The sequence below is a fragment of the Podarcis tiliguerta genome, assembly GCF_965153285.1.
Source record: "Podarcis tiliguerta genome assembly, chromosome: 2".
Taxonomy (NCBI): domain Eukaryota; kingdom Metazoa; phylum Chordata; class Lepidosauria; order Squamata; family Lacertidae; genus Podarcis; species Podarcis tiliguerta.
The window spans coordinates 18,413,099-18,438,597 of record NC_139535.1 but is presented as its reverse complement, the minus strand read 5'-3'; the positions used below and the strand labels follow the sequence as shown (position 1 = coordinate 18,438,597).

Genomic DNA, 25,499 nt, shown 5'->3' with positions numbered 1-25,499 from the left:
ACAGTGCGTCAGGTACAACACAGCCATCATAGCTAGTAGTTCCTTACAGTTTTAGCCATGAATTTTTCCAATCCTCTTTTTTTAAAAGCCGTCCAAGTTGACGGCCATTGTTACCTCTAAACTGCTACATCACAACACAGATTCTCTTTTTGGTCATAGCTCCGCATGCTTCAGAAGAAGGTGGATCGCAAGGAAGAGAAGCAAAACAGTGTGAAAATGAGAATTTATTTGCTTTGGATATCCAGCAGCAGCAGCAGCAGCTCTTAACGGTTGGACTTGGCCACACGCTCCAACTCATCCTTCTTCTTGATGGCATAAGAGTTGGAGGAACCCTAGAAATGGGAGAAAACCGTGAGACACAGACATACACACACAGCAGCATGATCCCAATCTCAGCCTGAAGCAATTTGCTCAAATATCTTCTTCCCAATAGGTGGCAATTCCAGTCACATTCACCTTCACACAGTCACCCCTCCAACGAACAGCTGAAGGAGCTGCTACAGAATAGTTGCAGCAACTGGCATACACACATAATGGATGCCGTTTCAGCTATTTAGGATTATGGTTTCAATCCCACAACACCGTAAGCTTTTTGGGCCAAATACCAGGTTGCGTGTCAAGCAATCATTTTACAACAGAGATTATGTTGCCTGAGAATGCTGTTAACAGCTAGACCTAGAGCAACTGTGGGCTGCTGTGACAATGTCTCAGCTTCAGGAAGTGTCCCTAATGCTGCACAAGGCAACCTACGGCTAAAATCTTCAAGGAGTGCTGCACCTGGAAGATTTTGCCGTTTAGGACAACTATCGCCGCAAACCAATTCACTCTTGGGGTTATAATGAGAGCCCTATTTACCATCCCTGCACCTGGCTTTGAAAACCCTGCCGCTGATTTCCACGTGACAACAATTTACTTATTCCTACACCGCCTTTCAGGAAAACGCTGCTCTTGCATAAAACTTAAAACATAAAACACAAGAACACAACACTACTAGAATAACAAAGACTCTCCTCCTGCAAGAGAGGGGAGTGGTTGTGGTCGGGAGCCGGACTCTGCCTCAAGCAGGGGGCATTAGCCCCCTGCCTCCCACTCACCTGGCTGGTGCCCACGCCCACGGGCAGGCACCCAACCAGGTGCCTGCGAGGGGGCGTGTTTAGCAGCCTAAATTGCTGCAGCAACAGCCTTCTGGCCTCACTTTTTGTCGTCCCATCGCGAGTCATCAGCTAGGAGTCATCACAGTCATCACAGGGAAGAGCCACGAGGTTTGGAGTTGGGGGGGTCTGTGTGTGTGGAGGCTGCCTGGTTCCTGGCTTGCCTTTTAACTTTAGGAGGCTTGCATGCGCTCATTGCTTTACTGCTTTTAAAAATCCAGACATCCAGGTTTGCCTTGCTGTGTCCATGGGAGGCCATGGCACGACCCTCGGTGACATCAGAGGAGAGCCTATAGTTGGATTAGCATCAACAGGCTCCACCTACTGGTGAATAAACCCCCTTTGTTTTGGACATCCAATGCCTAAGCCAATACCTTTTCACTGCTGTAATCAATAAAGTTGTGGCCTTTTCTTGCCCATTAACCTTATATCACGTGTCCTTGTGTTTTCCTTCCACTACGCGGGGAACGGGTCCTCGAACCACAACAGTAAAAAAGCTGTGCCACTGTCAGGATGCTACTTAAACCCCACTGAAGGAACTTGCTATTAGTTGATTCTCACCTTAGCTGCATTGATCAGCTCATCTGCTAGGCACTCAGCTATGGTCTTTATGTTGCGGAAGGCAGCTTCACGAGCCCCAGTGCAGAGCAACCAGATAGCCTGCAGTGGGGAGACAGAGATTACATTGGTATACAGAGTCAGGTGAGAAAATGCTCTTCCTTAATCACAGAATTGTAGAGCTGGAAGGGACCCTGAGGATCACCCAGTCCAACCCCCTGCAATGCAGGAATCTCAACTAAAGCACCCCAACAGATGGTCATCCAACCTCTGCTTGAAAACCACCACCACCTGCCAAGGGAGTTCATTCCACGGTCAAACAACTCTTACAGGACAATCCCGTACCTGATTGACACGACGCAAAGGTGACACATCAACAGCTTGCCTCCTCACTGTGCCAGCTCGACCAATACGGGTAGAGTCTTCACGAGGGCCACTGTTGATGATGGCATTCACCAGGACCTGAAGGGGGTTCTGTAAAAAAGATAAGGCAGGTTAAGGCTGCAACTACAGTCTACTCCACGAAGTAACGTACAACTTCTAACCACAGCCAATGTCGTGACTTAAACAAGACACATCTCTTCAGACTCACTTTCCCCTTCTGTATAATGGACACAGCCCACACAAGTGAAGATTAGCAAAAAATATTCTAGGTTCATATACCAGAAATAACTTACAGGAAGTTAATGACAAGGTCTCTCATCTTCCTAGACAATAAAATTGGTCTATGAACTATTCTACAGTTACCACTGGTACAATCCCTCCAATGAGAGACACAACTCCTCCAAACTAAAAACAAACAAAAAACAAGGCTAGAGAACAAAGGTAATATATACTTAAGGAACTGAGAAGAATACTGTAAGCCCATCCACAAAACCTGCAAATTTCATCCCAAGTGAACGGGAGACCTGCCCAAATGTTAATTCACATAAATGTTCTTAGTATGTAAGAGTATTACTAAGAATACAGGAAACACAAGATGCACAGCAAATCAGGATAGCCCAGTAAATACAAACCTATGCAATTCTATACTTCTGGGGAGCTGAATTTTCACCCTACCATATACAGAAGGCTTGGTAGTGGAAACTTCCGTCTAATGCTACAATTAAAACACTTGTGAAAATGCTAACTGCTTAACACCTGCTAAAAACCTACCAAAAACCAGGTAGGTCTACAGCAGTTCTGGAAACCTTGCAAGAATGGAGATTGGTTTTAGGAACAAATCACTTATTTGTATTAGAAAATCCACAATTTCACTTATAAGTACTTTAAGAACTCTCAAGTGGATGCGAGTCAGAACCAATTTGATTTGATAGTTTTTGATTTGTCAAGTGGGAAAATAAGATTGCAACATACATATTTAGCAATCCGTGTATCTCGCTGGACCTTAGGGAATGGATTAAAACCTCTACCTCAACAAATAGCCGAACATATTCTGAGAAACACACTACTTTGCATCGCACTGAAAATAATGGGAAGCATGTAATGGGCCACATCAGTCAACACAATTAGTGTCTGATGGGTTGGAAGAAGCTTAGATTTTTCTATTGCTTGCCTTCTGAATGAGCACATACTGGGCTATTCTTCCCAAAACGCACTACTAGTGAGTAGAAAGAACATCCACTTACTCTTTAGATGACTAAAACACATTTCTTAGTCAACTAAAGTTTTCTAAAACTATACCTAAATTTTGCTTCAATGTGCATAGCTAGGCCTTGTCACACCAGCTATTTCTTTCTGGTGGGCGTTTATCCATCTCCTTTCCCTCTAGCCTCCAGGATCAAAACCCCATCTCACAATATGTCAGCTTCCACAGACAGCTTTTCTGCTCCGTGTCTAACTCACCTCTCCTGTGAGCAGATGGATGATCTCGAAGGCATGCTTGATGATGCGCACAGTCATGAGCTTCTTGCCATTGTTGCGTCCATGCATCATCATCGAGTTAGTGAGGCGCTCAACGATAGGACACTGGGCTTTCCGGAAGCGCTTGGCAGCATAGCGCCCAGCACTGTGTGGCAAATACTTGGCATATTTCTCCTTCACTGCAATGTAATCCTAAAGAAGCATAAGGAAAAAGTATTCGGAAACAAGCAGGGATGCAAGCTCATACTCCGCCGGAAGACAACACTGTCCTAGAGCTCTGCCCAGTTTGTTTACAACCTCGTTCCATACCTGCAAGGAGATGTCACTGATCTGCACATCATCTGTACTCCATTTCCCAAACAGCTTGATATCAGGGGTCTCTGCCACAGCAGGGGCTGTCTCCCAGTCAGTCATTCTACAGGTGAAATAAATAGCTATTAGGTTCTGAATTGGACCAATCTACCCTTCAATGAAGGGACCCGGGTGGCGCTGTGGGTAAAACCTCAGTGCCTAGGACTTGCCGATCGTATGGTTGGCAGTTCGAATCCCCGCGGCGGGGTGAGCTCCCGTCGTTCGGTCCCAGCTCCTGCCCACCTAGCAGTTCGAAAGCACCCTTAAGTGCAAGTAGATAAATAGGTACCGCTTTATAGCGGGAAGGTAAACAGCGTTTCCGTGTGCTGCGCTGGTGCTGGCTAGCCAGAGCATCTTTGTCACGCTGGCCACGTGACCCAGAAGTGTCTCCGGACAGCGCTGGCCCTCGGCCTCTTAAGTGAGATGGGTGCACAACCCTAGAGTCGGACACGACTGGCCCGTACGGGCAGGGGTACCTTTACCTTTACCCTTCAATGGCTCTGGTAGAATATGCAAACTGAACCTGTACTGGCTGCCATACAAAAGTGATTTTTTTTGCTAGCAGGGTCAAGTACCTTTATGCACATGAAAGTTATGAGCTGTCACCCTTTACTGATACACAGTACATCAATGTGAAGACACAGAACAAGCTTCAAGACTTTTGCACAGGTTTGGGTAGGTATCAATTATGTGAGCTACATCCTGCATTCAACATTTGTATCTTTCATTCAAATCTGGGTTACCTTGATCACTATTAGATCCACCACTGAAGCAATTTCAAAAATAAAGAAATACATACATCAAAATTGGCCAACATGGTGCCCATCATATGTTTATCAACTTCAGCTCCCATCATTTCTGGGGCTGGGGCTGATGGGAGCTGCAGTGAAACAATTTACAGAGGCCATCATCTTAGCTACCTGTAATGTTGCTGTATTCTTGTCTAGAAAGTTAGGGCACTGTTTTACACCCTCATTTTGAAGATCTGGCACCCCAAACCCTTGCAATAATGCAACTGAGACAACGCAGGCTGACTTGTTCAACAAATAAATGAAATGAAATGCTATCTTTGCTCAAAGTGTCAAAAGTGTATGACTGCAGGCTTGCTCCCTTCCAGCTTTCTTTCTTAAGCAAAAGTGGGGACTAGATCTGCAAAATCGGGCCTACTTTCCCATTTGTGAAGTGCTGGAGGAAAGAGAGGGCTCTTGAAGTGGGCCTCATATAAAACTGGTGGGGCTAAATACGACTTGCTAGTCTGGCTGAAGCATATCGCACAATTTTATGGTTGGGAGGGACCCCAAGGGTCATCCAGTCCAACCAACAGCAATGCAAGAATCAGCTAAAGAAGGCCAGATGAGGAGAAAGCCAAGCTCGCTCGCCCTCCCTTATTAAAACGACTATTGCTGAAATAAAACTCATCACATCCCCCCCCCAGGAGCCGAGGGAGGGAGGCGCAACTGGTCCTCCGTCTCCCTCCTTCACAACAACCCTGCGGAGCAGCACCGAGGGGGGACGAGCGGCCACGTGGCCAGCTCGGCAGTCAGGCGGGATCTGAAGCGGGGCCTCCCCGTACAGTGGCTTCACCGCCGCCCTCGGTTTCTCTGCGCCTCCCTCCTCCCGCCCCACGTGCCCTTCCCGGCCCCCCAGAGGCCTTTTCTGGCCTTCGCGCCGGTTGATAGCCTTCCCCCCCTCACTGCCCCCCAATAAGACTCCGGTTTCCACCCTTTTTTCCCCCTCCGTTGAAACTCACATGGAGGCGCTTCGCTCTCCTCCCCGCGTCCCGCTCGCTCGCAGAGGCAGAAAAGGGCCACGCGCGGGGTTACCCAGAGTCTTATGCACGGGCTACCGGCTTCCGGCGCACCATACGCATGCGCGGCTACGTTCTCAAACTCTCTCGGCGAACCAGGTTCTCGCGTGGTTTGTTCCGCGCATGCGCGCCTGTGACCACCCTCGACTTCCGATTCAAAATGGCAGCCTGGATGCCGAAGAAGCGGTTGTTGAAGGAATTTATCTTGTTTTTCTTATATTTTGCCCTCAGCCCACCCCGTCTTTCGGCGTTTTGTCACGCTTCCAATATTCGGTTGTGGGGTTTGTTTGTTGTTTGGCACCTCCGAATATAGGTAGAGATTCTACAAGTTAAACTTTTTTTTTCGTCTCTCCGGCGGGGCTTCCGGTGCGTTTTATCGCGTTGTTTCGGGAGATGGCGCATGCGTACTGTTAATTTTAACCGAAGCGCAGCTTATTCCTGTGGCAGTCGGCGAAGGCCGGATTTCGAAGTCTCTCCGAGACAAGCACATGGCGGGCGGCGGGGAGCCCTATAAGAAAGGAGTAGACACTTGCAGTGGGGCGGCTGTTTGGTGTCTGAGAGTTCTTCTGGCAAACTAAGGGCCTCCAGCGGCTTTTGGACTACAACTCCCATCATCCCTAGCTAGCAGGACCAGTGGTCAGGGATGCTGGGAATTGTAGTCCAAAAACAGCTGGCGAGCCAAGTTTGGGAAACCCTGCACTAGAGCCATGGCATGCTCACTGACCATGCTTTGACAGGGTGTGTGGGTGGGTGTGTCTGTGTACTCACACACCCCGCCCTATACCCAGCGGTTCACAGAACAAAATCAAAATATGAAACCACAAAATATACAATCAAAATTAAAACAACAACCCAATAAACCCCCAGTATCAATTTCAGACCAGCTGAAACTGTTCCATTTATTATGCTGCCCAGATGTGTCGCTGGAATATATTCATCTCTCTCCTCCCCTTGGTGCTACCCTACATACGTACACCCATCTGAATAAAGGCTTACTTCTGAGCTGTTGGGGAAATGTGTCCTCCTCCCCATATTTGGGTTGTGCCCAGTCTGGTATGCCCTACAATGGCCAGAGTGTCTCATTGCATTTGTCCAACCACCCCTGATGGACACTGCCATCCTGCTGCCTGGCACAAATGCATGTGAAACTGAGGCATCTGATCAAGGTCTGTATTGTAAAATGAGCTTAAAGATATATTTGCAAATGTTTGTATGTTTCATGCCAGGCAGAAACCAGCTGGCTAAGTACTCTGGCAGTGTTTATCTTCCTGCTCTCCTGAACAAGGGCCCCCCTGATTTATAGCAGTAGCAGGAGACAAATTTCTCAAAGTTGTAAAAGGGAATTACAGGCTGGGAGCAAAGGTTATACTGACCCTACATATTACAAAATACAATCAAACTGCAAAAACACTAATTAAGAGTTGGTAAATAGTAAGATTTATTGTTTAACAGAAAATAATACCATGTGCCTCCCTTCAGATTCTAGCCATATTTTCCCAAGGTTTAAGGTATCCTGAGAAGGTTAAAGGGCAAAGAGCTAATGGGAAAAGCAGCTGGCTGGAAAAGGGGGTGCAAATTAAAGAGGCTTCCTTTTGAAGCTGTTTTTTACTGAGTTCCTTTTTACTTTGAAAAGGCCTTTTCTTCTAAAAAGCTATCTATGTTATGTATGAGACTTGTTGGCTTTAATGATGCAAAGGATTTAGAAAGTAAGAAATGTTAGATTCTTATGTTAGATTCTTATTTCATTGATGGTGTGTGAGAATGTGAACCCAAGACCTCTGTTTAAGATAGAATTTAATACCATGAGCCATCTGTTTTAGCTATTTGTTTTGGAATGAAGGGGCAACAAGGGCAAAAGGTGATCTGGTAATTAAGGTGCCTTGTCGAGGCAAATGTAAGATATATGGCTACTTGTCTGCCATTTATGGATAGAAGGAAATATAGCTCTTTGTCTCCCATAAAAGGTAATAGGAAATGGGTGTATCTTTTATGATTGGTTCTAGCAAACAGCCAATAGGAATTTCAACCAGGCTGATTGGACAGAGGCAGTCAAAGGAGGAGCAAAGGGGCTGGGCTGAGGAAATATAAGTGCTGGCCATCAGGGCTGGAGTGGGCAGAGCTTTGGTAACCATATACCACTGTGCCTATCATTTATTTGTCTGACAAATAAATTATTATTTTAATTTCTATATTGCTGTGTTGAATATTTCATTCCAGCTAAGCGTTAACCACAAGCAGGGTGCTACAAAACCTACTGTTGCTTCCTATCAGCCTCTACTACTGTTCCAGGTAGTTGCATACTTGACATGTGTCCCCACCAACACATCTCTGACTTAACAGATTTGGTTTCTGTCTTTTGCTGTATTCATAGTGAATAGATGATGCTGTTCCTCTCACAAGAGGACTCCTTTCCCTTGGAGGAATCCTACTGCAGACCAGTGTTAAAAGAAAAGCAACCTGATCTATCGAAGGGGCCCATGGCAAAGTGTCCACTTGTGCTCCCTTGCAAAACAGGGCCCCTCCTCTCACTAGTACACTCAGATCTTTGTCTCTTCCTACTTTCTAACTGATACCAGTACCTAAGTAAAGTACTTGGTGGGGGTGGGGGTGAGATTTTTTCCTGAAGAAGAGAATTCAAAGACTCCATTTACACAAGATGCTCCAGCATTGACCGTATATTTAATATTTAACACATAAAGTTTATTAGTGACAGATTTGGATTTACTGATTCGATTCTCAAATAGAAAAGTACTTATTCTTGTCATTCATGAAATCATGCTCCCCTCTAAAAATTTGGGATTGCATTTTCTATATATGTATATATAATGATTGAGCTTTAAAATGCTGTATTATTAGATTCTCTACTGTGTGACTACAGCCAGTCATATATTTCCCCTCATCCCCAGTTGGGAGGAAATTATACTGGGCCTTTCTAGCATGTTCAGCTCTTTATTTGTATGATCTCTCCATGCATTTGCTCTGCTCCTTAGCTGTAGACCAAGTCAAGAACCTCATTCATGTTAGTGCGTGGAAGCATGCGGCGCTGCCGCAGCCGTTTAATACTGCCATCCACATGGTAGCCCGTCTGCTTGTCATGAATGCAGTTGCGCAGGTAACGCCGGGTGGCTTTGAGCTGATCAATGTTCTCCCCTGTTTCTGCTATAGAGCGATCTAACTGTGCCGTGGACTACAAAGAGACACAAAGGCAGAAAAAGACAAGTAAGCAGGTGGTCCGGAGTCAGGGAAGATGTCCCCACCCGTCAGCTTCCTATCCGCAAAATGGGTTTGCATTGTACAGATAGTTCAATTTAGCAGTGTTGCCTCCACTCCTAGACTCACTTACCTGGGCAGTAAGTTCCACTGAATTCAGTAGGATTTTCTTGTGAGTAGACATCTATAGTGGAAATAGCCCAATTCCTATACATGCAGCACAGGCAGGGAACCCTTTTTAGTCTAAGGACTGCATTCCCTCATGAGCAATTTTATGGAGGCTGCATGCCCGTGGGAGATGGGCCCAGCGGCAAAAGTGGGTGGGAGCAATGGGTTCGACAGTAGACTACATTCCAGAAATTCAGGAGCCTATACAGTGGTACCTTGGTTTACGAACTTAATCCGTTCTGGAAATCTGTTCCATTCTTAAAGTTCTCAAACCAAGACACTATTTCCGGTTTTGCGGAGTTGGTAAACCAAATTGTTCTTAAACTGGACTGTTCTTAAACCGAGGTACCACCTTCATCCAGGCAAACAAGAGGCAATTGTCCATCTCTAACCTGTACCACTTTACCTGCATAAGGTTTCAGCTTTAGGAAGAGAGTTAATCAATTTTTGCAAGCATCAGCAATCAGCTCGTTGTCAGCGCTTCCAAAGCCCTGCCCCTTTGCCAGCAGTGGTTTTATTTCAAGCCACATGGGCAAAGGAAAACAGGTCACCTGACATCATTGTCAGATAACTGACAGGTGGGCAAACCCACCTATCAGCCAAAGCTGATGTGGCAGGGGAGGACAGGGAATAAGGATTCTGGCCCACCAGCCAGATCCAGTTCTCCACCCCAGTTGTATTGCCGTCAAAGGCCTGCTCATTGTCCCTACTGGCATCCTACCTGGTTGAGGATTGCAGCTTCAGGCAGCTGTGTTCCTACATGTCTTTGGTACACCTGCACCACTGGCCGTGTCAGCTTCTCCCGTGTCTCCAGGTACTTGCTACTTTCAGGACCCTGTGGATACCAAAATTGTTCAGAATCAAAGGAGGATTCCCAGGGGTGGAGAGGAAAAGGGGAGGACAAGTCTTCCCCAGTTAATCTCCAAGCAGGCAGAGCCGGAATGTGAAGACCCACAGCACTGGCGCTTCCCGGCTCTTACTGCTCACCAAGGCCATGCCCCGGGTAACACGCATCTCATGCTGGAAACGCTGGCAGCGATGCAGGGTGCTGCGAGTTCCTGCCAGAGTAATGTCAAGCCGTTCCTACCAAAGAGAAAACAAGGAGATGTTGAGCCAGATTGCTTGGAAACACGAGTGTGCTGTTGGTGTGAAAAGGTGAGAATGTGTGTGTGTAGGCATGCAAAGAGTAGGAGCAATAAGAAAATTGCCTACTTGAGAACGCTACAAACTCCTCACACCTTACACCTTACAGCAGGGCTAGCTAACTTTTCTGGCCTGAGGGCTGTATTCACATCAACACACCAGGGACATGGCAGTGGTGGGGGTGACCACCCCACACTTGCTCATACACACAACACACACAGACACATGCAAGCCAGCTGAAGGGGGCGGGGGTTATCACCCACCCCTATTCATTAAATAGTTGATCTAATGACTGGAGAAGGGGTGAATTAATATTTTTATGCCACTAAACATTACAGAATACCAAAGTGGTGTACAAGAGCAATGCAAATTCAGCAGTCCTCTAAAGAGAAACTGCAACAATGCTTTTAAGTCAATTCAATGTGTGCGAGAGGGAGAGATTCTGACTGGGATTGTGGTAGAGGTGAAAGCCCACCTGCTTCTCCCATGCCAGTCCTGACGCATCTCAGGGGTCCCTATGCCTGCTGTTTATGTTTTTCAAAAGACACAGCATGCAACGTCTAATAACATGGATCATTATCATATCTACTTGGGCCCTGAGCTACTGGCTACCACCATGTTTTGTAACTTTGCTGTGCAAGAAGTTTGTGTGTGTGTGTGTATGTGTAGTGGCCCAGTTTCTGCGTTGCAGAGGCATGTTTAATCGAGAAGGCGGGAACAGCTTTGTTGACTTTGAGCAGCGCTGCATAAACAAGTTTCACAGATGCATCCACTGAGGCTGAGACTTAGCGTTAAAAAGCAGGGTTTCAAGCCAATATGTGGTTCTGTATGCACATGCAAGAATAATTTCATGTGTAACACAGCCAATTTATCAGCATGTTGGGTCTCCCTTTACCTTATGACAGAGAGTCTCATCCCTCTTGCCCTGCAGGCTGTTTTCAATGGTGGTGTGGGCTGTATTGCGGGTGTCTTGCGCTTCATTGATGGCCTTTTGCATCTGTTGGAGCACATCCTTGGTAAGAGAGGTGAGGCGCCGGGCATCCTCTAGAGCTGCCGCACACTCTGGAAAGGAAATTGGAATGCTTCTAAAATCTGGCTTGTTGGTTCTGTTAAAAATGGTGCATGATACCCCAGCTCCAGTCACCTCCCTTTGCCGGTGGGTTATTCTCTGACACTGCCCCTGAAATAATCTCCTATTTTAAGGAAAGTTTCGAGTTCAGTTCTGTGTTTTTGTCTTGGAGCTATAAAGTACCAAAGTTAAGCCTATGCAAATCTTTGTTGTTGTTGTTTAGTTGTTTAGTCGTGTCCGACTCTTCGTGACCCATGGACCAGAGCACGCCAGGCACTCCTGTCTTCCACTGCCTCCCACAGTTTGGTCAAACTCATGCTGGTGGCTTCGAGAACACTGTCCAACCATCTCGTCCTCTGTCGTCCCCTTCTCCTTGTGCCCTCCACCTTTCCCAGCATCAGGGTCCTTTCCAGGGAGTCTTCTCTTCTCATGAGGTGGCCAAAGTATTGGAGCCTCAGCTTCACGATCTGTCCTCCCAGTGAGCTCATGGAACTTTGAAGTGTCAGGCATAGCTCTAATGGCTTTAGCCCAAACGTAGCAGAGTTTTCCTGCACAGCGAAGAAGCTAGTTGAGGTGGAAATGACTAGTCAGCTAGACTCAGAATAACTATTTACAGGATTTATTAAAAGGAAAAGAAACCAGCAGAGTTTCTGCATACAAAACAAAGCAAAATAAATCCTTTCTTTCTCTCTCTCTCTTAACCATACACAGCACTCCTACTCCTAACACACCAAACTGTGCTAGCATTCCTAGATAACAGAGTTGAATGCTGGTCGTTAACCAATCAGAGTAAGCAGTTTCTAGGTCAAGCAGACCTTGGCTTTCTGCCAAGAGTAAATTGACACTGCCTTGAGTTAATTGTGTGAAGCCAGAATCTGTAAGTTTCCATGAGAATCAATTAACAGAAACTGAACACCCCCTCACAGATTCTGCTGGACAATTAACATCAAATAACACCTATGTAGGAGATTATTTTTCCAGCAAACCTAAACTCTTGCACATTTGCTTGTTCTTTATCTTTGCCAATGGTTTAGTTAATACATCTGCTACATTTTCTTCACTTGATACATAAGTACATGTGATTATATTGTCTTGTACACAGCAACGTACATTTTGATATTTTACAGAGATGTGTTTGGAACGTGACTTGAAACCCTCTGTTTTACTTAAGGTTATACAAGCCTGATTATCAATGTAAACTTGTACTGGTTCTCCACAATTTACATTTAAATCTGCTAACAAATGCTTGAAATAAATCACCTCGTTGCACAATTCACTCAATGCGGCATACTCGGATTCCGTTGATGACACACTTACAATGTCTTGCTTGCGTGACCGCCAGCTGATTAAAGCTCCACCGACCATTATGACTAGTCCTGTGACAGATTTTCTATCTGGCAAATTTCCCCAGTCACTATCACAATAGCAAACCAACATTTCATCCTCTGAAGAATTTAATTGTAACATATAGCCAATTGTCTGTTTGAGGTATCTCAGAACTTGTTTTACCCCTTTCCAGGCATTTAGTGTGGGTTTTGAGACCAATCTACTTAATATGCCTACTGCGTAGCTAATATCTGGTCTGGACCACTGTGCTAGATACAATAAACTTCCAATTACAGAATGATATACATCAGGATGTTCAAATTCAGGACTCTCATCTATATGAAGTGTTTTTATGAAACCTGGATCCATAGGCACCACTGCCCCTTTGCAATCCTGCATCCTGTATGTAGTCAGTAGTTGTTTAACTTTGTTCTGCTGACTAATTAGGCAGCTGCCATCTTGGGCCCAGCACACTTCCAACCCTAGATATGTCCTAACCGGGCCTAAGTCTTTCATTTTGAACTTACTGGACAATTGCTTGGCAAACCTTTTAGTTTGTTTATCAGTTTTGCAAGCATACAATACATCATCTACATAAATCAGACAAAACTCTTGATCACTGCCTGTACCACGTACATAAACGCAATTGTCAGCTGTACTCTGCTTGAAACCAAATGACACTAAGGCCTCATGGAAACATTTGTTCCAAGATCTTGCAGCCTGTTTGAGACCATATAGAGCTTTGTTTAATTTCAACACTCTATTGGAACCTGTCTCATAACCAGGCGGTTCGGCTAGATACAGGTCTTCTGATATTGATGCATGTAAATATGCAGTCTGGATATCAAAATGGTTTAACAGGAGTTTTCTCTTTGCTCCAAGCGTTAGAATCAACCTTACACTTTCCGCCTTAGCAGTAGGGGAAAAAGTCTCGTCATAATCTTTTCCAGGCCTCTGAGAGTATCCTTGAGCCACTAAACGAGCTTTATATTTGTACTTTCCTGTCACCAGAGGTTTAAGTTTGTACACCCACCTGCAGCCTACAATCTTTGCCCCCTCAGGCGCTGCTATTGGTGTAAAGACCTTGTGCTCCTTCAGAGAGGACATCTCTTCCTCCATTGCCTGTTTCCAGAGCTCTGCCTCCTCTTTTGGTAACTTTAACACCTCCTGGAAACTCTTGGGCTCTGCAATTACACTAAACACATTTGCAGTATCCGGAGAAAAACGCACCGGAGGCACTCCTTTGTTTTGTCTTTTAGATCTTCTGGGAGAAAATTTTTCTTCTGACCCACTTTCCTCCTCAGAACTACGACCTCTCTTTTGTTGCTTAGCAACTGGTCTCTGGCTAATTCCATTTTCTTGAGAGCTCTTATCTGAACTTTCCTCCCCCTCAGACTCTGATTCTCTAAGTTTACCTTCAGAGTCATGAAACTCCTGAGAAGGTTCAAACCAAACTTCAGTATTGGCATGTAGTCTCTCCCAGCCACTATGTTCACAAAAACTGGCATTCCTGGAGATCACAATGCCATTTGTCCCTTCAGCAAAGCGGAAACCTTTTCCCAGCTCCTGGTAACCCACAAACACTAACTGTTTAGTCTTAGGATCTCCCTTCTTTCTCATTTGTTTTGGAATTAATACCCAGGCTTTTGATCCAAACACATGCAAATGGTCAATTTTGGGTTTTTTGTGAAACAATTTAAAGTACGGAGTTGTACCTATTGTTTGATGAAAGAGCCTATTTTGGAGATAACACGCGGTGAGCATGCTCTCCCCCCAATAAGACATGGGCAAATCAGCATCATCAAGCATGGCAAACATCATATCTTGTAAAGATCTATTTTTTCGCTCTGCAACGCCATTCTCCTCTGGGGAAAAAGCGTTCGTTTTTCTATGCCCAATGCCACGCTTTTGTAACCAATCTCTAAAAGCATTTGACATAAATTCGCCACCTCTGTCCGTCTGAATCCTTTTGAGTTTAGTGGACAGAAATCTTTCCACAGATGCCACCCAGCCTTTAAACTTAGTGAACACGTCACCCTTATTCTTCATGGGAAAAACCCAAGAGTAACGTGTGGCGTCATCCACAATTGTTAATGAAAAACGCGATCCACCCCTGCTTACAGGAAATGGACCAATTACGTCCATGTGAACCAGCTGTAGCGGTGACTCACTAACTCTGTCACTTCTGGGGTAAGAGACTCTGTGGGTTTTAACCTTTTTACAAACATTACAATCAAGGTACTTGTTACAACTCTTTAACTCACCCCCATCAGCCAATTCAGACATTTTTAGTATACTTTTCCAGCCAGCATGCCCCATTTTCCTATGCAATAAGTGCACACAGTTGTCATGTATAGCTTTGTTATTCACTGCAGGCTGAGATTTACTGACTACTGCTGCAACTTGAGATCCTGCTTTAAGCCAAAACAAGCCTCCCTCTGACTTAGCAGTGCCTAAAATCTCACCAGCCTTCTTAATAATGCAACTGTCTCCTTCAAAATGCACTTTAAACCCAGCTTTTAGCAAACAATCTACAGACATCAGATTGCTCCTTAATGAAGGTACACAAAGTACATTTTGCAGGCATTCACGAAGACAAGGAACAAAAACTGCACCCCCCGAAATCACTTCCGAAGTACTTCCGTCTGCTAGAGTCACCTGGCTGCGCTGTGCTGAGTTCTTGGAAACAAACAATTCATCTGAATTTACGATGTGCCGAGACGCTCCCGAATCGACCACCCAGACAGCTTGTTTCTCATCAGCAATCTTGACCTCGGCAGTCACCAGCTGAGCCGACTGTTTTCGTTTGAAGAATTTCTTTTTACGCTGCTGCTGCTGCTGATCTCGTCTCTGCTCCTGCACCGGCCACTGAGACTTGACCAACTCCGGACATTGTCGTTTTAGATGCGCTGAAGACCCACATCGGAAACAACGCCTAACAGCAAACGCTGACTCCTCACCAGTACGCTGCTTTTGCGTCACCTCTGGCACGGCATGTGAACTCCTTCCAAACCGCCCGCCTGTAGAAGCCTCTGCAGCAAACGACCTTTCTTGCCTCTTCTGCCATTCTTCAATCAAACGCCCAGTGACATAACTGACTGATAAATCACGCTCCTGTAAACCTTCTAGAGACAAAACTAAATTATCCCAGCTTTCCGGGAGAGAACTCAAAATAATAGCCACCTTCTCCTGCTGGTCTAACGCACAGTCTCTTTCTTGTAGCGCAGTAAACTTTAACTGCAAACTGTGTAGGTGTTCCTGCATTGTAACCCCAGGCTGTAACATTGCCTTGTACAATGCCTTGCGAATGAACAGCTTGGAAACCGCTGTCTCACGCACATGGAGTTCTTTAAGTGCTTGCCACACACCTCTAGCTGTCTTGATTCCCCTCACATACGGCAACTGGGAATCTTCCAGCCCCAAGACAATTGTGCCCTTGCTCTTTGATCTTTATCGAGGTCTTCATCATCAGGCTTCGCAGGAAACTTACTCACCACTTGCCAGAGACGATCTCTCTGCAGCACTGCCTGCATGCGTTCCGACCACAGCAAGTAATTGGAGTCATTCAGACGCTCAAAAGCCATCTGAACTGGTTGTGAGGCCATCTTGAGAGTGATGTCCCTGGAACCCGGAACCAGCTACTCACGACCACCGAGAGAGAAAACAGGAACCACAGCAACCAGCATTCACACGCTGCGTCTGTTGTCCTTGTGTCCACTGCGTCACCAGCTCACAACAGGCAGGAACCAGCCAGTGTCCATCTGCTGCACCAACAGGAACCACAACTTCTGGAACTACTGAAACCAACACCGTTGATGCTGACACCACCACAACTCAGGCTGGCAGCACAATACCCATAACCTCATGGAACTTTGAAGTGTCAGGCATAGCTCTAATGGCTTTAGCCCAAACGTAGCAGAGTTTTCCTGCACAGCGAAGAAGCTAGTTGAGGTGGAAATGACTAGTCAGCTAGACTCAGACTAACTATTTACAGGATTTATTAAAAGGAAAAGAAACCAGCAGAGTTTCTGCATACAAAACAAAGCAAAATAAATCCTTTCTTTCTCTCTCTCTCTTAACCATACACAGCACTCCTACTCCTAACACACCAAACTGTGCTAGCATTCCTAGATAACAGAGTTGAATGCTGGTCGTTAACCAATCAGAGTAAGCAGTTTCTAGGTCAAGCAGACCTTGGCTTTCTGCCAAGAGTAAATTGACACTGCCTTGAGTTAATTGTGTGAAGCCAGAATCTGTAAGTTTCCATGAGAATCAATTAACAGAAACTGAACATGAGCACTCAGGGCTGATTTCCTTCAGAATGAATAGGTTTGATCTTCTTGCAGTCCATGGGATTCTCAAGAGTCTCCTCCAGCACCAAAATTCAAAAGCATCGATTCTTCGGCCATCAGCCTTCTTTATGGTCCAGCTCTCACTTCCATACAACACTACTGGGGAAACCATAGCTTTAACTATACGGACCTTGGTTGGCATGCAAATCTAGGCCAACCCATTATATTTGAGGGGCCAGAGACAAGCACTGCCCCTCATTTTCATGTAGCCCGCCCAACGAATGAATGGCAAGTACAGTAATATGAGTTGTAAATAATTTTCCTTATGGAAGCTGGGGAGGGATTTCCCCCTTACCTGGTGTGAAGGCTGCAATGGGGTTAGGGATGGGTGTCTCGTTACGCTCCACCCAGGGGGATGAGGGACGGCTCAGTCCAAGCCAGGAGTCACGCCCAGCCCCTAGGAGAACCATGCGGAAAGGTTGTGGCACCAGGTCCAGAACGCGGCCCCGTTCATTGCACAGCATGTTCAGAGTCTGCCGACATGTGCCCAGCGCCTGCAACAAGTCGTTGGGTGGAAGAAACCATGATAAGAAACTAGCTTCCATCGAAGACACAAGAATTACCCACCCTGGAAGAATGGCAGATGAAAGTAATGGACTACATGGAATTGGCTGAAATGACTGGCAGAATCAGAGACCAGGGAGAAGAGACGGTGAAAGAAGATTGGAGGAAGTTTAAAGATTATCTACAGAAACATTATAAGATAATGAATGTTTGATGACATCTGATTGAATGTAAAAGGTTATTAGTAAAAAGTTTAAAAATTAAAAAAGACCCAATATTTTAAGATACAAGAAAATTAAGTTATATTAAGACACTAAAACTAAGACAAAATTAATTAAGACAGAGGGAAGGGATTTGTTATCTGAATATATGATTTGGAATACAGAGAAGGGAGGTCTGGGGAGGTCGGAGAAATAAGTTAATGCAAGGAATATAATGAGGATAAAATTGTTTTTATTTTTGTTTTCCTTTTTTGATATTTTTTGCTGTTTTGTGTTTGTGCTTTATTGTATTTCTTATTTCTTTTGTGTTGTTTATTTTCTGTTGTTTCATTCTTTATGTAAAATCTAATAAAATATTTATAAAAATAAAAAAAAAGAAACTAGCTTCCATCCATGCCCCTCCAACCCCAAATCTGAGCCACGCCATTTAGGTGCAGCGGAGGGAGAAAGCTCACACCGCCAGCAGCAACTATAATTCAACTCCTTCCCTCTCGGAATTGCCTCCTGCAGTGACAATTCCAATCCAGTTATGATGTTGAATTGCTGCGTAAGGGGTCACAGCCACACCATATATTTAAAGCGCATGGCTTCCCCCAAAGAATGCTGGGAACTGTAGTTTAATCTCACAGGACTACCAATCCCAGCACACGTAACGAAGCTACCTCACCTCCTGAGATAATAGGATTCCGCCTCTGTGCTGTATAAGCAGTACATACATGTATTGTTGCTTTAAAAATCCTTTTATAAGAAAAGCGAAAAGTCCCCAAAAGCAGAATACAAAATATAGCAATATAACAAAAAAGTGAGGTGATCCTAAGCTTTCTTATTTGTCAAGGGTGTCAACTAAGACCAAATAAACGGAAGTGTCCCCAGATGTTTCGAAAAGGTTCTAAACTTTTTGTTTATCTAAAAACCAATAAGATTTTTTTTTGTAATGTCTTTCATTTCCTTTGTCTTCCCTTTAGAGGGGGTCATTACAAATGCAAAGCCCTTCTGTGTATGCAGGGGGTGTTATTGGGTTGCTGTTTTTATTTTGATTATATATATATTTGGTTTTTATGTTGATCTTTTCTGTGAACCGCCCTGAGGCCTCCGGGTACAGGACGATATATAAATTCTAATAATAATAATAATAAAATAAAAATTCATACGTTGGTGTCCACCTGGTCTGCCTCCCTTGCCTGTTGTGGAGGCTTGTCCCTGCCTTCATTCCCTCCCTTGTTTCCTACCTTCATATGATCTTCTGACATCGCCATCATCCCTTCCAGCTTGGCTTTCTGTTTCAGAAACTCATCCTTCTCCCATTTCATCAGAGCATCTACTTTGTCAGGTACCTACATACCAGGGAGAGGAACAAAGGTTGGGTGGGTGAATGGTTGCAAACTAGACTGCATAGCACATGGACACTTCGTGATTTGCAGTACAGTCATACCTCGGGATGAATACACTTCAGGTTGAGCGTTTTCGGGTTGCCGTCCGCGGCGACCCGGAAGTAACGGAACGCGTTACTTCCAGGTTTCGCCGCTCACACATGCACGTGACGCTCAAAATGACGTCACACGCACGCGCGGAAGCGGTGAAACGCGACCCGCACACATGCAGACGCGCAGACATGTGTTATGTTCACTTCAGGATGCGAACGGGGCTCCGGAACAGATCCTATTCACATCCAGAGGTACCACTATAAATCGCCATGTTGAATATTATGAAACCATTACCACGATCTGGACGTCAACTCGATTTTTGACAATGTATCAATACCTTGCCCAGCCCTATTGTGTGTGTGCGCGCGCATGCGCAATGCAAAAACCATGATGCGGGGGAAACCATGAAGCCAGCCAGTGCCTCAACATAGCTCCATCCTTATTTCAGACATCATGATATGTTGGTATATCGCAATGTTTAGCTGGTGATATATCACTGTGTTGAAAACCAGATATCGCCCAGCCCTACTGTTTGCCTCTACATAGTTCCATCCTTATTTCAGACATCGCGATATATAATAAATATATCACAATGTTTGGCTGGTGACATATCACGATGTTGAAAACCAGATATCACCCAGCCCTAGTGTGTGTGTTGCCTGCTTTGCAGCATGTTCTGTACAGAGAAGCACCATATGCTTTGGGTGGGGGCACAAGGTGAATCAGAGAGCCCCGCAAGATGTTTAGAAGAAATAAAAACTTTGGCTCAGTATTCAATAAATGCCGTGCAAGAGCACACTTGCTGTTTGAGATCTAGTGCTTGGGAACATGCAGGGCGAGTCGACTAAGAACGTAAAAAGGACCTGCTGGATCAGGCTGGTGGCCCATTTAGCCAGGCATCCTGTTCTCTCAGCGGCCAACCAGATGCCTCTAGGAAACGAACAAGGAGGACCCGGGCACAACAGCAGCTGGCATGCATAAGCATATTGCCTCCAACAGTGAAGGGAGAACATGGCCATCAGGACGAGTAGCCACTGATAGCCTTGGTTTTTTTGTAAGCATAGAAGAAGAAGAAAAGTTTGGATTTGATATCCCTCTTGATCACTACCCTAAGGAGTCTCCAAGCAGCTAACATTCTCCTTTCCCTTCCTCCCCCACAACAAACACTGTGAGGTGAGTGAGGCTGAGAGACTTCAGAGAAGTGTGACTGGCCCAAGGTCACCCAGCAGCTGCATGTGGAGGAGCGGAGACGCGAACCCGGTTCCCCAGATTACGAGACTACCGCTCTTTGTTACAATATAGAAGCAATGCTGCTGCGAGCTGATTGCTTGGAAAAGTCACATGATGTTGGGAGTGTCTGTGGGAAACAGACAGCACCGGAATTAGCTCAGAGTGTAATATGAGCTGCACAGGAAGTGTTTGTTCAGTCGTCTGCTGGAGTTTGAAGAGAGCAGACATGTTTTTTGTAACACTGCAAAGACAGAAATAAAGCCATGTAAATACGTTTCTGTCTATCTCTTTCCCCTGCCGGGGGGGGGGGCAGGAAAGAGGGGGGTGTTCTTCTCACGCTGAGAAGGATCGCCTATCGCGACCTCTGCCTGGATCCTGCCGGGAGAGCAGACCGGGAGGTCAACAGGAGACCAAGCCGGGTGCCTGGGAGAGCTGCCAGTTTCTCCTGATAAAGGCTTGGAATCCAACACTCTTAACCACTACACCACACTGGCACACTGGATGGGTTCACTGCAGGGTTGAGATGCAGGTCTCACCTTCTCTACTTCCGGTCGGTGCTCCCGAATGGCTTGGCTCTGTTTGTTGGTAACGAGGCCCTGGCGGATTTGATCCAGCGTGGAGTCCAGTTGTAATCTCCAACGCAGCAGCATCTTGAACTGGTCGTTGATCTCCAGGAGAGCCTGCCGCAGGCGGCTCACCACCAGCCGCGTCTCCCTGACGTACTGGGCCACATACTCATTGTTCTTGAGGGTGGCGTAGTCTCGGCAGCAGGGCAAGGCCATCTTGCACACCCAGGGAGGGGGTTTGATTTTGCTCCTCCACAGGGTCACCCCCGGCCCCTCCGGTGGCTTGCTTGTCACCTCTCCAGTCGGGTGGACATCGACCTTGAATTTCCAAGAGTCGATCTTGGTCTTTTTCTCATACGGCGTTTCCTCAGGCTGGCCTGGGGCTCGGAGCGGGCACCAGAGGTCGAGGGCATCCTTTGCGCAGCGCTGCGTCAGCTTGGAGGTTTCGTGAACGGTGGCGTGGGTGTCCCTGTGCCATTTCTCAGCACCTACCAGGCCTGTGACCAAGTGGGCAGGGGGGCCCATGCCTGCGGCGAAGGGGCTGTTGCTGCTGCCAAGGAAGAGGGGTAAAAATCGTGGGACAGGGTGCCGCTGCGGTTCGACAATAAACTACCAAGTGGTGGGGCCGAAGTTGGACGGGACCTGGAGGGGGACTGTGAAAAATGCCATTGTGTTCTGTATTGAGAGGGAGAGGAAATGGATCTACAGTGGTACCTCGGGTTACATACGCTTCAGGTTACAGACTCCGCTAACCCAGAAATAGTGCTTCAGGTTAAGAACTTTGCTTCAGGATGAGAACAAAAATTGTGCTCCGGTGGCGTGACGGCAGCAGGAAGCCCCATTAGCTAAAGTGGTGCTTCAGGTTAAGAACAGTTTCAGGTTAAGAACGGACCTCCGGAACGAATTAAGTACTTAACCCGAGGTACCACTGTATTCATCTGTTAAAATGCATTTAGGGATGGGAGAGAAAGCTTACTCAGTTCTTTTAATGGTGTACCTGTCAGTGTGCATTTTGGAAACAGTATGCAGATCTGAACATAGCTATCCTTCAAGATTCACAACTACTCCGAATTTTGCATAAGTAATGTGTACAAAAATGCATAAGGTAAAGGTAAAGGGACCCCTGACCATTAGGTCCAGTCATGGCCGACTCTGGGGTTGTGGCGCTCATCTCGCTTTATTGGCCGAGGGAGCCGACATACAGCTTCCGGGGCATGTGGCCAGCATGACTAAGCCGCTTCTGGCAAACCAGAGCAGCACACGGAAACGCTGTTTACCTTCCCACCGGTGCAGTACCTATTTATCTACTTGCACTTTGACGTGCTTTCGAACTGCTAGGTGGGCAGGAGCAGGGACCGAGCAACGGGAGCTCACCCCGTCACAGGGATTCGAACAGCCGACCTTCTGATCGGCAAGTCCTAGGCTCTGTGGTTTAACCCACAGTGCCATCCGCGTCGCTTACAGAAATGCATATGGTTGAGTAATTAATGAACAAAAAATGCACATGAAAAGAACATACAAAAATGAACTATGTTAGGGAGCACTGATTTGCAAAGATAGGTATATTAGACAAAACTGCATGTGTGTTAGGAGAAATTTACTCTAAAATGCTTACAAATTTCCATAAGGACTTTTTTAAACAAATGAACTGCAAACTGACGTGGGCATATGGAGAACTGGACATGAGATTGGAAAAATGAGAAACCAAGAGAAACTGAAATTGACAGATTCACCCATCCCTAAATGCAGTGGTGCCCAGTGGTACAAATGTCACTATGAACCATAAAATACCGTTCTAAACACCTAACACCAGCTCGGTCCCAGGTGTCAGCTGGAGATTAAAAGAGTTCAACATTTCTAAAATTGCGAAATCCTCCCCCAACCCTCTGCCATCCCTGCTCCCAAATTTTAGCATTTGCAAATGCTAATTTGGACTTGAGCTTCTTCTTCTAAGTATGTGTGTCTTTCTGTGTTGGTGTGGGTGTGGAATAGTCACATTTTGAGATGGGAATCTCAAATTCTTAGAACCCGAATCTGAGACAGAGCAAAATTTGGGTTTGAGGTTGGGGAGTAAACAACTAAAACCAGTGCTTTTTTTCCCCTTAAAAAATGTTCAGGGGTTCTTTCATTTTGACTCAAGAAAATCATTTTTGAGTTAAAAACTGGGAAAAATAAATAGAGTAAATGGACAAAAGTACAAAGATTCCAAAATGTTTAGGGCTATGCGTACCCCTGCATCCCCCTCCCCAAAATAAACACTGACTAAAACTATGAAAATACTGTACATCTGTACATTTGGGATGGAATTTTAATTTTGACAGGTGGCAACTTGAGCTCTAAAATCTTGTGCGTTCCATTAAACTGGTCCAAGGTCCTTTAAGCATCTGCCCCTGCCTGTCATGTGCTCCACACATTCCAATGATAAGCAATGGTATTGTTTGAGTCCTCATTGCTATTAGCCTTGATCTTTCATAAGAACGTAAGAAGAGTCTGCTGGGTCAGGCCAGTCCGGCATCTTGTTCTCATAGTGACCATCCAAAAGCCTGTGGGGAAACCTCTAAGCAGGATTTGAGCAAAAGAGCCCTCTTCCCTCTTGTGGTTTCCATCAACTGGTATTCAGAAGCATTCCTGCCTCTGACCTGGCCACCTCTTGGGTTCTTGCCGCCTGCTCAGAGCAGATTCATTGAAATTAACGTACCTGAGTCAATAATATCCATTCATTTCAATGGGCCTCCCACATGCAGGGCAAGCACCTCTGGCCTCCAAGCTCCTAGTCCAGGCATAGGCAAACTCGGCCCTCCAGATGTTTTGGGACTACAACACCCATCATCCCTAGCTGACAGGACCAATGGTCAGGGATGATGGGAATTGTAGTCCCAAAACATCTGGAGGCCCGAGTTTGCCTATGCCTGTCCTAGTCCGACACTTTTACCACTACAAAATCCCACAATATTCCAGAGCTTTCAACACACACACTGCAGATTTATCACACAGCAATATACAGTAAACTAGTTTTGTGGATTTTGATGGATCAGACCAGGCATAGGCAAACTCCAGCCTTCCAGATGTTTGGGACTACAATTCCCATTATCCCTAGCTAACAGGACCAGTGGTCAGGGATGATGGGAATTGTAGTCCCAAACATCTGGAGGGCCGGAGTTTGCCTATGCCTGGATCAGACCCAAAATCTAACCAGTTCACCCTTGTGTCCCAAAACTGCCTCTTTCCCTGCTGGGGGAAGCCCAGTCTTACCTGCAGCCTGCAAATACTGAATAAGGGGGGTATTAATGAGGACAGTTCCCAGTGTTGCGAGTGCGAATACCCCACATACCCCTAGAAAATGGAGCATTAGGAGAGGCTGCACCTCGTGGCCTGGCCTGGGTCCACGGTGGGGAATGATGGAGGTGGGAAGAGTTAGCTGGGCCTTGAGCTATCTTTACCTGGGTCCAATAAGGCTGAGATCTCTAGGGCAATGTTAAGGGCACAGGCCTCGGGTCCAGCCTTCCGGGAGGGCATGGGAGGCCTGTGTCTCTTGCCTCACCCAAGCGGACGGTGAAGTCCTCCAAACAGGCTCTTCTCTGGCACAGGCCAAGCCGTCCCTGTCGCTTCAGCGGTGTTGGTTGCCATGGCAGCAGGTGCTCGCCTCACAATGCCGCTGCCTTGCCAGAGATGCCTCACATACGCGGAGGCAGCAGAAGGCTTTGAGAACGAGCAGCAGCTAGTCTTCCTGGGTATTCAGAGAAATCTGAGCCGTCGAGAGCAGGAGGGTTTGTAACGCGATGTAAGCAGCAGATACTCGTAATCTCAAGGTCTGGGTGCTGCTTTTACTGCATTCCCTATTTGGTTTCTGGCATCTGGTTTCTTCCCTCCAAGCAGCTCAAGGTGGCAAATATGGTTTAAAATACAACAGCAACAAACCCAAAACCTTGCCTGTAGCATGCAGGGGAACCTAGCAAGTCTAGTACAGTGGTACCTCGGGTTAAGAACTTCATTCGTTCCAGCGGTCTGTACTTAACCTGAAGCTGTTCTTAACCTGAAGCGCCACTTTAGCCAATGGGGGCCTACTGCTGCCGCTGCGCCACTGGAGCACGATTTCTGTTCTCATCCTGAAGCAAAATTCTTAACCCGAGGTACTATTTCTGGGTTAGCGGAGTCTGTAACCTGAAGCGTATGTAACCTGAAGCATCTGTAACTCAAGGTACCACTGTATATCGTATGTCGAAGCTTTCGCAGACTAGAGACTATTGTATCACGTGCATGGTGTTATCCTGAGTTGTAGGTAAATAGGCAGATAGGCAGTTGGGAGATTATGAAGTATGCAGTCAACAGAAAAATGAAACGCAGTAAGTACACCCGGTGATAAATATTGCTTCAGGCCACCCCAATATTGGAGCGGGGTGAGATTCCAGGTGCTTACGCAGGGTTTGTGTTTCCTCTGGAATAAGGGACAGCGGAGACTGCAGTGACTTTATGATATATGGTTTATTTACACATATATACAACTCGAGCCTACAATGGAGGGGTCCACAGCATCAGCACCCCTACAGGGCCTTGCT

At 46.1% G+C, this 25,499-nt stretch overlaps 2 protein-coding genes across 4 annotated transcripts; both read right to left on the bottom strand.

Annotated features, from left to right (window-relative positions):
• Positions 1–206: 206 nt before the first annotated feature.
• RPS5 (ribosomal protein S5) lies at positions 207–5,829 on the bottom strand. The gene is made up of 6 exons (XM_083426766.1): positions 5,674–5,829; positions 3,882–3,987; positions 3,555–3,764; positions 2,055–2,183; positions 1,713–1,811; positions 207–332 (listed from the first exon to the last, which is right to left on the bottom strand). The coding sequence occupies exons 2-6, from the start codon at positions 3,984–3,986 to the stop codon at positions 264–266; spliced, it is 612 nt and encodes a 203-aa protein (XP_083282892.1). The 5' UTR covers position 3,987; positions 5,674–5,829; the 3' UTR covers positions 207–263.
• Positions 5,830–8,659: 2,830 nt separating this feature from the next.
• TEKTL1 (tektin like 1) lies at positions 8,660–24,673 on the bottom strand. 3 transcript variants are annotated; one of them, XM_083426167.1, is made up of 8 exons: positions 24,384–24,673; positions 20,914–21,490; positions 18,953–19,057; positions 17,294–17,492; positions 11,147–11,313; positions 10,096–10,191; positions 9,830–9,943; positions 8,660–8,917 (listed from the first exon to the last, which is right to left on the bottom strand). In XM_083426167.1, the coding sequence occupies exons 2-8, from the start codon at positions 21,466–21,468 to the stop codon at positions 8,717–8,719; spliced, it is 1,437 nt and encodes a 478-aa protein (XP_083282293.1). In that variant the 5' UTR covers positions 21,469–21,490; positions 24,384–24,673; the 3' UTR covers positions 8,660–8,716. The 3 variants fall into 3 exon arrangements, with proteins under 3 accessions (XP_083282293.1, XP_083282292.1, XP_083282294.1); XM_083426166.1 differs by having other exon boundaries at positions 20,914–21,493; positions 24,384–24,588; XM_083426168.1 differs by having other exon boundaries at positions 20,914–21,618; positions 24,384–24,551.
• Positions 24,674–25,499: the final 826 nt, after the last annotated feature.